This window comes from Physella acuta, unplaced genomic scaffold (assembly GCF_028476545.2).
Source record: "Physella acuta isolate Inbredline_101_S28 unplaced genomic scaffold, ASM2847654v3 ptg000902l, whole genome shotgun sequence".
Classification (NCBI taxonomy): Eukaryota; Metazoa; Mollusca; class Gastropoda; family Physidae; genus Physella; species Physella acuta.
In genome coordinates this window covers 263,529-277,872 of record NW_026732419.1, presented here as the reverse complement: position 1 = coordinate 277,872, position 14,344 = coordinate 263,529, and the positions used below count along the sequence as shown (strand labels likewise).

Here is a 14,344-nt window from a genome sequence, read left to right as displayed (position 1 = left end):
AAGGGTTCAAACCTTGACTTATTCACTTAGCTTAAGCAGCGACAGAATAATAAAATGAAGTATTTATTTGCATGTCAATGTAACCAATTCAAATAGCCCAATACAAAGGTACCTAAGTGCTTCTTGAAATGCTCACCTTGCAGGTGTCTGAGAGAGAGCAGAGCCTGGACAAGGCACTGCTCCAGTCTGGCAAGTTCAAGGAAGCTCTGGCATCCCTGCTCACCTGGTTGGCTGAGACAGAAGAGACCATGGCCAATCAGAAGCCAGCGTCTCCTGAGTACAGGGTGGTCAAAGCTCAGCTGCAGGAGCAGAAGGTGATGACCCACTATCTGTATACACAGTTTAGTCTTCTTCCTTGTTTTCAGCATTTAGAACACTTTCTGTTTACACAGTTCAGCCCAATTCCTTGTTTTCAGCATTCAGAACACTATTTGTATACACAGTTTAGCCCAATTCCTTGTTTTCAGCATTCAGAACACTATTTGTATACACAGTTTAGCCCAATTCCTTGTTTTCAGCATTCAGAACACTATTTGTATACACAGTTTAGCCCAATTCCTTGTTTTCAGCATTCAGAACACTATTTGTATACACAGTTTAGCCCAATTCCTTGTTTTCAGCATTCAGAACATTATTTGTATACACACTTCAGCATTCTTCCTGTCTACAGCATTCAGAACACAATCTGTATACAGCATTCCCTAGTAATCAGTCTTCTTCCTGTATAGATTACAACATTCAATACCTTCCTGTATACAATACTCAGCACAGTCTTCATGTAGCAATTTACCACCTTTGTTCATACAGAAATTTACCACCTTTTACAACAATTTACCCCCCTTTGTTCACACTTCAATTTACCCCCTTTGTTTATACAGCACTTTACCACTGTTCATACAGCATTCTAATCAACCCCCTTGCTCCATATTTCCCACTTCTTGGCTACACTTGTCACACACTCCCTATAACCACATCCTACCCACTATCTCTGTCCCACTTTATTAGATTCAACAATGTTTTCATCATCTCTACAAAATTACCTTCACTTGTATTTTAATCCCTGATTTATCCTTATGTCTCCAGCTGCTCCAGAAGATGATAGATGACAGACTGCCAGGTGTGACGTCAGTGCAGGACACTGGCAAACAGCTCATGTCAGGTCTTGACGGAGCTGACCGTAAGAAAATGGAAGGTGAGCTCAAGTCCTTAGAGAAGCGCTGGTCAGCCCTGACCAACAACGCAGCAGAGAGGATGAAAGTTCTAGAAGATATCTCCGACCTGTCCAAGAAGTTCCAGGAGATCTACGAGCCTCTCGCGGTCTGGCTGGATGTCAGCAACAAGAAGTTTGCTTCACTGGAACCCAAGTCACCTGATGCTGGGGGCATTGAGAAGCTTATACAGGAGCTTAAGGTATGCTTCAGTTGTTGCTTCCTTTGGGGGGGGGGGCATTGAGAAGCTCATACAGGAGCTCAAGGTATGCTTCAGTTGTTGCTTCCTTTGGGGGGGGGGGGGGGGGGGCATTGAGAAGCTCATACAGGAGCTCAAGGTATGCTTCAGTTGTTGCTTCCTTTGGGGGGGGGGGGCATTGAGAAGCTCATACAGGAGCTCAAGGTATGCTTTGGGGGTGGGGAGGGGGCATTGAGAAGCTTATACAGGAGCTTAAGGTATGCTTCAGTTGTTGCTTTGGGGGTGGGGCATTGGGATAAGGCACCTTGTTGAGGGTGGGGAATAGGAACATGGCACCTTAAGGGCATGGCATCAGGTAATAAAGTACCTTATTTGGGGTGCTTCATTTTAAAAGATGTCTACTGTATCAGTCTCAGGGGATAAGGAGAATTTTTTTTTGGTGGTGTTACAATTGTTATCATGTAGGCCTTGAGACTAGGTACCTATGTATGATGAAATTGATGAAGTAGACAGCAATAAGGATAATCCACACATCACTCGGATGGAAAGGTTATAAAAACTGTTGTTTCCTTTCCTCAGAATTTGCAAGAAGAGATCATCAAACGTGAAGCACCTGCTAAGGAGTTAGCTTCTCTTGGGAAACAGCTTCAGGATTTCTGTAAAGGTCTGTATCAATTTTTATCCTTTCTGTTATAGTAAAAATCTATTGAAAAAAGATTAAAGAAAGATATGCATGTAATATTTTTCCCATTTACTTGCTAGAAGTATAGAAACTAAAATAAAAATTTTCTGTGGCTACTTCAATGGTGGGCATAATTTATAAAATTGCTCTCTAATTTAAAAAAATAAAAAGATTGCAGATCCCTCACTTGTTTGAACTATACATACAGTTAGTGTTAATTTTAGTTTGGTATGGAGTTAAGTAAGTTTCCATTTCAAACCTGATGGTCTATGGGGCAAGTGACGTAGAGTTCACTTGTTTCTGTGACCTCGGCATATGAAGAGATAGTGTGGTCAGCACTATGCCCAGCCGCCTTTGCTTTCCCTAACGTGAGTTAGGTACCCATCAGAGTTGGGTGGACTCAGGGAGGTTCTACTGACTTGAACCCGGATTTGAACTTGAGACATGGGTTAACAGTCCAGCTCTCTACCCCTAGACCACTCCGTCCCATTATTTTGGTATAGAAGTTTATTATTTAACTGTATCCACTCTCTTTTAATAATACAGAAAGTTTTGTAAACCATTGCTTGTAGTTCCCACATTTTTATCCACTCTCTTTTAATAATACAGAAAGTTTTGTAAACCATTGCTTGTAGTTCCCACATTTTTATCCACTCTCTTTTAATAATACAGAAAGTTTTGTAAACCAATTGCTTGTAGTTCCCACATTGTTGTATAAACAAATATAAAATGTGGATGTTGATGTTGTGTTGTTGCAGGGGAGGATGTGGTGATTGTCCAGGTGAAGATTGATGAGATACAGAAGCAGTACAGCGAGCTGAAGAACAAGGTGGACGACTCGCTGGAACAGATGGAGGAAGCCCTGCCACTGGCCCAGAACTTCCAGGAGGCCCACAAGAAGTTTATAGAGTGGGTAGCCAAGGTGGAGCCAGAGATCAGGGGGAAGGAGACTCAAGGAGGGGACACGGAGGAGGAGATTCAGGTCAGTCAACATCATTTCATATACGAATGGGGCGGGAAGGGGGGAGGACAGGACATTTATTTTAGTGCCTTACTTCATGTGAAAAATTTATTTTTACATTCCCAGGTTATGTGTTAAGTTTAATGTACTCTAAATTTTTAGGAAACTTTATTTTTTTAAACAAAAAAACTAATTTGTCTAAATAACACAGAAATCAATGTTTTGTATATAAGATCATTACTGTTTTCAAGCAATTTAAGTATGCCTAATCTGTGCAAAGAGAGGGGTGGGTGCCACCATGCGACACTCAGTCCTAGACACTCCACTCTGTGGTGCCCCAACGACCCCAAGGGTTAAGGGATTATTTATTATACTTATAATAATTAATTTATCATGTTTTTTTTTCTACATGGTAAGTTTGTTGGTAATGTTTAAACTGTGATTTCTGTACCTGATGTGACACTTTTGATTGTACAGGAGCTTCTTGAGCAGTTGGAGGCTGTCCAGCCTTACCTTGAGGTACTCAACAATGAAGGGGTGGAGCTGGCGGAGGTGGCGCCTGGTGACGCTGGTCTACACGTGGAGGACATCATCAACAAGGACAACAAGAAATACGATGTGGTCAAACAGATGATTGAGAAGAAGGCAGAGAAAGTGAAGATGTCCAGACAGAAATCTCTTGAGGTAGGCGCCTGGCTCATGTTCCTTCAATAGGGATATTTCTTGGGGATAACAAACTATGTGTGATAGAATGAGAATATCAAACTAGTAGTGATAGAATAACAAACTGTTAGTGATAGAATAACATACTATTAGGGATAGAATGAGAATAACAAACTTTTAGTGATAGAATAACATACTATTAGGGATAGAATGAGAATAACAAACTGTTAGTGATAGAATAACATACTATTAGGGATAGAATGAGAATAACAAACTTTTAGTGATAGAATAACATACTATTAGGGATAGAATAAGAATAACAAACATTTAGTGATAGAATAACATACTATTAGGGATAGAATAAGAATAACAAACTTTTAGTGATAGAATAACATACTATTAGGGATAGAATAGGGGTCAGCGTGGCCCGGCTGGTAAAGCTCATGGCTGCTAAACCAAAATGTCCCAAGTTCAAAGCCCAGGGCAGATAAGGATGGATAGCAGGGGACAGCATTCCATTTAGAAGAGATAACTGCTGCCTGTTAGTTTGTTCTTGGATGAACAAAAGTTATGGGTTAGGGAAGCAAATCTAGAAAGAAAAGCAGGCTGAAATTTAAGTCAGCAAGCCATAAGGCCCATTACTTGTTGACACGTATTACTTTATAATGTTGGAGAAACTCCTTTCCATCATTACAATTAACAACAAAGTAAAAAGTGATACAATTAGAATATACTATTTGTGATACAACTAGAATAACACTATTGAAGTTAAATAGAAGAGGTTCGTTTGAATTGGTGTATGTGGCTGTGACAAAAAGAGATTATATAATCCATACCCCTCGGTCCCTCCCCAGTGCATCAATGAACTGGATGAGCTCTTGGATTGGTTTGACAAAGGTGAAGAAGAGCTCCAGAACATGCCAGCTGTCACTGCCAGCCCTGACGAGCTACAGAAGCAGCTCGCTGTTGCTAAGGTAAACAAATGATGCACTCTTGTACAAAATTATTTCAAATGTTGGATTTTTTGGGGGTTCTTGTAAAAATAACATTCTGTGTAGGACCAGGGTCATGTTTAGGATCTGAGTTTTGGTTAGAGTTAGGGTTGTGGCCAGGGTTTAGATAGAAGACTTATACTAGTTAGTTAAATAGTACACAGTCTTCTAGTGTTCTTTCAATTAACCTTCACGCTCAGTAAAAAAATCTTAATTTGTAATTATGTCTCTGATTTTAGAAAACTTATTTTTTTGTGTTTAGTTATTCAGTAAAGAAAGTTAAAAAAAAAATACTTTTTGAAGTTTAATCAATCAGTGAAGAAAGTAAAAACGACATATTTTTTGTGTGTAGTCATTCAGTAAAGAAATTAAAACAACATATTTTTTGTGTGTAGTCATTCAGTAAAGAAATTAAAACAACATATTTTTTGTGTAGTCATTCAGTAAAGAAATTAAAACAACATATTTTTTGTGTAGTCATTCAGTAAAGAAATTACAACACCATATTTTATGTGTATTTAGTCATTCAGTGAAGAAATCAGCAACCAGAAGGCTAAAGCAAGGGACGCCATCACCTCAGGCAAAAAGCTCCTGCGTGACTCCAGCATGGACGACGAGAGCGCCATCAGGGAGAAGATTGATGAGCTCAAGACCAGGTCTGACACGGTCAGCTCCATGGCCGCTGAAAAACTTGGACAGCTGGAGCAAGCTCTGCCATTGGCTAAATCATTCCAGGAGACCCACAACGACCTTGTTTCATGGCTGGAGGAGGTTGAACCCACTTTGGCCGAGCTTGAGGTCATGACGGTTGACGCTAACCAGGTCAAGAAACAGCAGGAATCCATTAAGGTAACAGATAGTTGAATTTTTATTTTATTTATTTGGTAGTGAATAAAGTTTTTATTTTTTTTATTTGGTAGTGAATAGTTACATTTTTTATTTTATCCATTAAGTTAAAGGAATGTTCAATTTTTTAAATCCATAAAGGTAGAAGTCAGTGATTTTTTTTTTCTTTTAAAAAATTGAGAGATTTATAGAAATCTATTTCACAAGTGTTAGGGTTTTAAAGAAAAGTAGGACTAAGATTAGTCCTTTCTTTATTAAGTTATAATTATTTTTACTCAGCCTAAAAATATAAATCCAGTGAAATAATTTTTTTGCCCATCACCCTAAAAAATTGTTTATTACTAGAGAATTTGTTCACTCACTATCAACAGCTGTTGTTTATGGATAATGTTTGTCCATGTATACTGACTGCTATTATTTGTATCATTGTGTTGTCTAGCACTAATGTGGGCTGTAAATGTTTTTTTTAAATGTCCAGGCTTTGAAACAAGACGTGTCTGACCACAAGCCTGTGATTGACCGCCTGAACAAAACTGGCTCTGCTCTACTGCAGCTGGTCAGCTCTGAAGCTGCTGTAGATGTGCAGGAGAAGCTGGACGATGACAACAGGCGGGTGGAGGATGTCAGGAATGGGGTCAGGGAGAGGTCAAACTCCATTGATGCTGCTATGCAGCAGTCAGCTGATGTAAGAAAACAATTGTTTGATGTTCATGTTGTGTTTTTTTTTTTTTTACATGCGCTGTAAGAATAGAATTGTTTGGGTCTAAGTTCTTGTTCTGTTTTTATTTGTTTATATGTGCTGTAAGAAAAAAACATTTGTTTCTAAGCTCTTGTTCGGTGTTTTTGTGTGTTTGGTTTTAGTTAATGTTCGTTTAGAAACATTTGCATTTCAATTGTTTATGATTATAGACTGATCATAAATTGTTGTTTAGTAAGGTTGAAAATGTTATATTTACAAAATATGTTTTAATGTGTATACAAGACATGCTTTTTAACTAAGTAAATATGTTGTGAATTTATTTAATACAAGACTGTCTTGTTACATCTTGTTTGTGTTTAAGATGTTAATGTGTGCCATACACCATGAGTGTTTACAGAAGTTATTGTGTTGTTAAGTTGTTGAGTGATGTGTGTAACTATGCTGTTAAAGCTTACATAAGAAAATGTTTTCTTACATCTTTTTGTGTCTAAGATACTAACGTATGTCATACGCCATGTGTGTTAATTGTGTTGTTGAGTGATATGTGTAACTATGTTGTAAAAGTTTACATAAGAAAATGTCTTGTTACTTCTTGTTTGTGTTTAAGATGCTAATGTATGTCATACAGAAGTTATTGTGTTGTTGAGTAATATGTGTAACTATGTTGTAAAAGTTGACATAAGAAAATGTCTTGTTACATCTTGTTTGTGTTTTAAGATGCTAATGTATGTCATACAGAAGTTATTGTGTTGTTGTTGAGTGATGTGTGTAACTAGTCTGTAAGAGCTTACATAAGAAAATGTCTCCTGACAGTTCACTGACAAACTTGAGGACATGCTGGAGAGCCTGACAAGTACAGCAGAGAATGTACAGAATGCTGAGCCCATCTCAGCTCACCCTGGCAAAATCAGGGAACAGATAGAGGAGAACAAGGTTGGTAGACATGACATGGTGTATGGGGGGAGAGGGTACAGGGCTTTAGGGATATGGCTGGTCAGGGAACAGATAGAGAACAAGGTTGGTAGACATGACATGGTGTATGGGGGGAGAGGGTACAGGTCTTTAGGGATATGGCTGGTCAGGTCTTTATGTTGTGTTGGTTAGTTATTTAGGTTTATGGCGGGTTAGGTTTTTAGGTTATGGCTCTTTAGGTTTATGGCTGGTTAGGTCTTTAGATCTAAAGATCTGATTAGGTTTTTAGGTTATAGCTGGTTTATATTTTTAGGATTAAGCTGGTTAGGTCTTTATAGCTGGTTAGGTTTTTAGCTTATGGCTTGTTAATTTATTAGTAGACTGGTACACATCACTAGAGATAAAGTTTGTACAATTAGATCTAAGTTGATGTCTATGGTGTATCTGGTATATTGACCTGTGTCTGATCATCCCTTCAGCTGATTGATGAAGACATGCAGATGAGGTCCAATGCCCTGGAGTCCGTGAAAGAGGCAGCAGATGAGCTGATCAAACAGGCTGGTGATGTTACTGACCCAGCAGTCAGAGGTTAGACATTTTGTTTTGTCTATAAATGGTCAGACTTTTTGTTTTGTCTATACATGGTCAGACATTTTGTTTTGTCTATAAATGGTCAGACATTTTTTTTTTGTCTATAAATGGTCAGACTTTTTGTTTTGTCTATAAATGGTCAGACATTTTGTTTTGTCTATAAATGGTCAGACATTTTGTTTTGTCTATAAATGGTCAGACTTTTTGTTTTGTCTATAAATGGTCAGACATTTTGTTTTGTCTATAAATGGTCAGACTTTTTGTTTTGTCTATAAATGGTCAGACATTTTGTTTTGTCTATAAATGGTCAGACTTTTTGTTTGTTTATAAATGGCCCAGAGGTCAAACATTTTGTTTTTCATGTGTAATATATCAATGGCCCACTGTTTTGACTTAAGTTTAAACTAATTTCATTCACTTGTAATATAAACTTAAAGCAATGCATGTCTTGCTTTTATGATTTACATCAATTGCTGTCTTTATTTTAGCTGTTTACATTTAAAATTTTGTGAAATTTTCAAAGAAAATGCATATCAAATCACAGATCTATGACTTAAGTCTTTCCCATGGCTTTGAAATGATGTCCATATGGTTTGTTTGTTCTCACAGATGTACGCCAGAAACTGGAGGAACTGACCAGGCTCTACAATGACATACAAAACAACTGCCATGACCGCAACAGGGCGCTAGAAGACACCCTCGGGGTGGCCGAGAAGTTCTGGGAGGATCTCAACACACTGTCCACCAACATCAAGGAGCTGCAAGAAAATATGAATGGCCAAGAGAAGCCGGCCCTGATACCTGAGGCCATACGTGAGCAGCAGGAGGAACTTGAGGTATGTTGAAGGATGGCCACATTTTTTCTATATGTTTCAATGGCCACATTTTTTTCTTTATGTTTTGATGGCCACATTTTTTTTTTCTCTGATATCTAAGTTAGAACCAAGCTTTCTCTGAAGCTTTTGAATAAGATACATAGTAAATGATATTGTTAGTTTGCTGCTTCAATTTTTTATTCTTTTATTATTTTTTTAAAATTGTTACTTATTGGTCTTTTTCATTTAGATTTTTTTTTATTTTATATGACTGCTGGGCAATTTTTCTGTCAATTCAAATATTCTAAGCAAGTGTAATTAATCATGGAGGAATTGGTGTCTTCCAAAATTTCTTTCAGATATGTTTTAATGCCAGACATAGCTATTTAAATAGATTTGTCTAAGAGTGCAACAATTATTGTAGATATAGTATGTCTTAACCCCACATGTTTTTAAAGCTACATTTGAACTTGCATACAGGCATTCAAAGAGGACCTGATAGCCTCCCAGGCTGACCTTGAGGACCTCCAGCAGACGGGTGACCAACTGATCTCTCTCATTGGAGAGCCAGAGAGACCGGAGGTCAAGAAAAACATGGATGACACTGAGAGGACATTGAACACAATCAGTGAACAGGTAAAGTTTGATCTGTGGGATATTTGGTGTAAACATTCGTGGGGACAATCATTGAACTGGTATAGTTTATTTTAGAATAATTGGTGTAAACATTTGTGGGGACAATCAGTGACATGTAAAGTTTCTTCATTGAAATATTTAGTACAAAAATTCTTACATGACATAAAATTTCTAGTTTACAAAGTCAGACAACAATACTTAGCCCTTTTTACATTGTTATATTTCACCCTAATGAAGACAAAGTTGTTGTGTATTTATTATTTAATTTTTAAACCTCAATGCAGTCTATTGCCCATAAGATAACAAGCCTGTCTGTCATGTGGGTATACAGGTTTAATCATGGTTACATACCAATTAAAACTACATGTTTTACCTCAACAGGTGGAGAAGAGGTCCAAGGATCTGGATGAGGCGCTGGAGAAGGCTATCACCTTCCAAGATGAGCTGCAGAAGATGCTGGTCTGGCTTCAGACACATGAGGACACATTGAAAGACATGGAGCCAGTAGCCACAGAGTTTGAGGCTATCAAGAACCAATGGAATGATATCAAGGTAAGTTGGCCAGATAAATTGTAACATCATTAGCCAAATTTTTTTAATTATTTTAAAATCTCTATATCAAAATAGTGTAATGCAAAAATAATTAGATTTAGTTGTTTTTTTTTAAATACTTAAAATTAACTTATAACTATCTTTGGAAATGTCTGAGTTTATAAGCACATTGTATGAACCAATTGTTGTGATGTTCTCAGGTGTTTAAAGGTATTGTAGACCCTCAGCATGTAGCAGTAGAAGCTTTGAACCAGCAGGCTGAAGAAATGTCCAAGGACTGCACCATAGAGCAGGCCGCTGTGGTCAAGGAACCAGTGGCGGAGATCAACCAAAGATGGGATGGTCTCCAGGCCAACATAGGAGACAGACAGGTCAGTCCACGATCTTCTTATGTCCGTATACCTTGGATCTTTAGTACCAGCAGTATAAACTGTTTATGTTAAAGTGTTGAAAAATTAAGAAGCTCTACATGGTATTTTAATTAGTACGAGCCGACCTGCAGCGTATCATACGCCGCTATTTAGTTGTTTTATTTTCTACTTTTCAGTAATTCATAATTTGTGAATTCGACAGTACCAATGCTGCCACTGAAAATATTTGCTTTAAAACACTAAACCCCCCCCCCCCCCCCCTTTCCCCTAACCCCGACCCTACCCCCCCCCCCCCCCTTCGTGAAAGCAGCCTCCTCTTAGTTATTTCTTAGTTACCTCCTGTAAGCTTAAAATCGAACTAAATTATCTGCCCCTAATAGAAACACGGCTCTACGATTTGTAAACATTTAGCTTTGTAAACATTTAGAGTGAACACCGCTCACCAGATAATGTGGGGGTGGTAGTGATAGTGATAGAGAGAAAGAGAGGGGACTGCAAGGAGGCGCTTGCAGCTTGTTTTCTAACGGCTCCCAGAAGAGAATTATATATATACGAGCCGGCCCACGGCATAACATACGCCACTATTTAGTTGTTTCTACCCCCCCTCCCCCCCCCTACATTTAAAATCGTTGGCTCTGCTTGTAAACATTTAGAGTGAACACAGCTCACTAAAACCATGTAGGGGTGGGGAGGTAGGGAGAGCGTTTGCAGCTTGTTTTCTAACGGCTCGAAGAAGAGAATTATATATATAGATATAATATATATATATATATATATATATTTTGTACTCATTATGATGTGAAGATGTAACACAACTGTGTTGTTTTATACAGAGAGACATCCAGAAGGCATTGATAAGTATTGGACAGTTTGATCAGGCCTACAAGGACTTCAAATCATGGCTTGAGACAGCTGACTTCAGCCTGGAGGAGCTGGAGGTTGTCTATGGCGACTCTAAGCTCATTGACAACGAGCTGGCCAAACTCAGGGTAAGAGATTTTTAAATTTACTATCTGTTAGGTTTAAAAGTAATCAGACCTAGCTGTCCAGGTGAAGTAGAGTTAGTCAGTTTCATTGACCTTGACGAATTTAGGGATTGTGTGCCCAACTGTTGTAAGATTCCCAAGTTTAGTATCTGATAGAGTTGGGTGACTCAAGGATACCCAGGAACTCTACTTGGAACTTAGCAGTTGTTTATTTTAACCACCTTGTCCTACATTTAAAAGATTTCATGCATTATGATCCTATTTTGCTGGTAGTTTAAATACTGCTCACAACACTCAGCTGTCATCTCAGCATCTGTCAGCTGTCCAATGAAGCTGTTGATGCCAACTTAGAGATTGGTGCCTAGGTTGACCTTAACCTTGTTGTTGCAGGTGATCACCAATGACATCCTGGCACACAGAGAGTACCTGGACACTCTGCTGGAGGAGAGCATCAAGCTGGCGGCCAAGGAGAAAGGACCTGATGCGGCCAAGCTCAGGTCTAAGATGGAGGACCTGGCCAAGGAGTGGGAGAATGTCAAGGAGAAGGCTGGCCAGAAGAAGGGACTGCTGGAGGATGCTAAACGAGAGGTGAGGCCATTCATTCAGTAAGGTGGGGCCGTCCATTCAGAGAGGTGGGGCCATCCATTCAGAGAGGTGGGGGCCATCCATTTAGAGAGGTGGGGCCATCCATTCAGAGAGGTGGGGCCATTCATTCAGAGAGGTGGGGCCATCCATTCAGAGAGGTGAGGCCATTCATTCAGAGAGGTGGGGCCATCCATTCAGAGAGGTGGGGGCCATCCATTCAGAGAGGTGGGGCCATTCATTCAGAGAGGTGGGGCCATCCATTCAGAGAGGTGGGGCCATCCATTCAGAGAGGCGAGGCCATTCAATTTTAAAATATTCCTAAGCCACTGCCCACATCTGTTTGAAAAAACTTCACTTGACATGAAAAAACTTCACTTGACAATAATTCTCAAGTGAAGTTTTGTAAATAATCAGAGGAATGGGTCTATAGATTCAAATGTGTGTCTCTGTGGTTGTTGAATTCCTGTCCTTTATGTCCATCTAGGCCCGAGGTTTCACTGAAGAGCTACAGGACATCCTGGTTAAGATCAGTGACCTTGACAGCCAGATGATTACATCACATCCTGTTGGTGGGCTGCCAGAGACAGCTAAAGAACAGCTGCAGAAGTTCATGGTAGGGAGGCATCAAAGTCAATTTCAGTTTGACTGTTTTCATAAAAATAAAAAAATAAAATTTTATACTAATTGTTTATAAACTTATATTACCTGAGCTTCCTATTTCCAGTTAGTGAATACATTTTTAATATGCTAAGTTCATATAGTAAAGTTTAATTATTACTGGAGGAATGTTTTGTTGGATTAATTAGAGTATCATTTAAAACCTCATGTGTTTACACCTCATGTTGTCTACAAAATGTGTTTACACCTTATGTTGTCTACAAAATGTGTTTACACCTTATGTTGTCTACAAAATGTGTTTACACCTTATGTTGTCTACAACATGTGTTTTCACCTCATGTTGTCTACAAAATGTGTTTTCACCTCATGTTGTCTACAAAATGTGTTTACACCTCATGTTGTCTACAAAATGTGTTTTCACCTCATGTTGTCTACAAAATGTGTTTACACCTCATGTTGTCTACAAAATGTGTTTACACCTTATGTTGTCTACAAAATGTGTTTACACCTTATGTTGTCTACAAAATGTGTTTACACCTTATGTTGTCTACAACATGTGTTTTCACCTGATGTTGTCTACAAAATGTGTTTACACCTCATGTTGTCTACAACATGTGTTTACACCTCATGTTGTCTATGTTTGATCAGGAAATCTATGCTGATATGGAGAACCTGGAGCCTTTAGTCAAAAGTCTGCAGCTGATGGCTGAGAAACTGGCCATCAAGAGTGACGGGGCACCAGCCTCTAGCATCAGACAGAACATGGCCAACCTCATGCAGAGGTGGGACCACCTGCATAACAGGGCAGCTGACAGGAAGGTAGGCTACTCTTGCTGACACCACTCTTACATCAGAGTTATCTTAAATTTTTCCTATAAACATGATTGTTATAAACATAAGGTTTTTAAATAGTATCAGTTTAAGTAAACTAATGACATTTTAAACAGTAAGATTGTAATAAACAAAATGCTTTTAAATAGTGTTAATTAAAGTTAACTAACAACATTTTAAACAGAATGATTGTTATAAATAAAATGCTTTTAAATAGTGTTAATTAAAGTAAACTAACGCCATGATAAAAAATGTCTTGCAGAAAAAACTTGAAGATGCAGTGAACCTGGCTGCCAACTTCCATGTAGAGCTGAACAATTTCATTGGCTGGCTGACTGACACAGAGAAGACACTGAACAACCTGCAGCCTGTCAGCAGGTTGATTGACAGGGTCACAAGACAGATAGAGGATCACAGGGTGGGAACATCTTACTTCTTTTGTTTTTTAATGGGGTTTATTCTCCTATTTTAGAGGGATCATATGAAATATATTACTTTTTTGTTCTTTAAATTTTCCTGTTTTTCTGTATTAAATGTTTCTATTTGAAGTTAAATTATTAGTATTATTGGTCATTGCATTATTAGAATATCCTATTTAAAAAGTGTGTAAACCAAATTTTGCATAGTACAGTGTAACAGAATGGTGGATTATAATTGTTTAGTTTGATAAAGGTGTGTTAAATCATGATTGCTTAATTTGTTAAAAGTGTGTTAGATCATGATTGTTTAATTTGTTTAAATTGTGTTACATTATGATTGATTAGTTTGATAAAGGTGTGATAGATTATGATTGATTAGTTTGATAAAGATGTGATAGATTATGATTGATTAGTTTGACAAAGGTGTGGTAGATCATGTTTGATTTTTTTTTGCTCCTTACCATTCTGCAGGTGTTGCAGAAAGACGTGAGTGGCCACAGGGAGGCCATGTTCGCCCTGGACAAGATGGGCACTCACCTCAAGTACTTCAGCCAGAAGCAGGACGTGGTCCTCATCAAGAACCTGCTCAACAGTGTCCAGCACAGGTGGGAGAAGATTGTCTCCAGGAGCGCTGAGCGCACCAGACACCTGGAGCGGGGGTACAAGGAAGCCAAGCAGGTAATGACAGGTTCTCACACGGGGGAGCTAAGGGCATAACATTTTGGATTTGTCAGTGCAGGTGTTGTGTTTGAATGTGGTCAGTGGACATTTGTTATT

General features: G+C 38.6%; 1 protein-coding gene across 13 annotated transcripts in view; it reads left to right on the top strand.

Annotated features, from left to right (window-relative positions):
* LOC131953051 (uncharacterized) overlaps window positions 1-14,344 on the top strand; it is a 192,351-nt gene that overhangs the window by 160,547 nt on the left and 17,460 nt on the right. For all 13 annotated transcript variants that reach the window (XM_059316055.1, XM_059316063.1, XM_059316059.1 and 10 more), the window contains 20 exons: window positions 144-314; window positions 1,084-1,410; window positions 1,987-2,071; window positions 2,848-3,071; window positions 3,528-3,734; window positions 4,568-4,687; window positions 5,228-5,554; window positions 6,030-6,236; window positions 7,065-7,184; window positions 7,643-7,751; window positions 8,364-8,590; window positions 9,050-9,205; window positions 9,587-9,757; window positions 9,958-10,128; window positions 10,962-11,117; window positions 11,505-11,702; window positions 12,184-12,312; window positions 12,966-13,136; window positions 13,411-13,566; window positions 14,039-14,245. In XM_059316055.1, coding sequence (XP_059172038.1) covers window positions 144-314; window positions 1,084-1,410; window positions 1,987-2,071; window positions 2,848-3,071; window positions 3,528-3,734; window positions 4,568-4,687; window positions 5,228-5,554; window positions 6,030-6,236; window positions 7,065-7,184; window positions 7,643-7,751; window positions 8,364-8,590; window positions 9,050-9,205; window positions 9,587-9,757; window positions 9,958-10,128; window positions 10,962-11,117; window positions 11,505-11,702; window positions 12,184-12,312; window positions 12,966-13,136; window positions 13,411-13,566; window positions 14,039-14,245 — 3,639 coding nt within the window. The remainder of the gene's footprint in view (window positions 1-143; window positions 315-1,083; window positions 1,411-1,986; window positions 2,072-2,847; window positions 3,072-3,527; window positions 3,735-4,567; window positions 4,688-5,227; window positions 5,555-6,029; window positions 6,237-7,064; window positions 7,185-7,642; window positions 7,752-8,363; window positions 8,591-9,049; window positions 9,206-9,586; window positions 9,758-9,957; window positions 10,129-10,961; window positions 11,118-11,504; window positions 11,703-12,183; window positions 12,313-12,965; window positions 13,137-13,410; window positions 13,567-14,038; window positions 14,246-14,344) is intronic.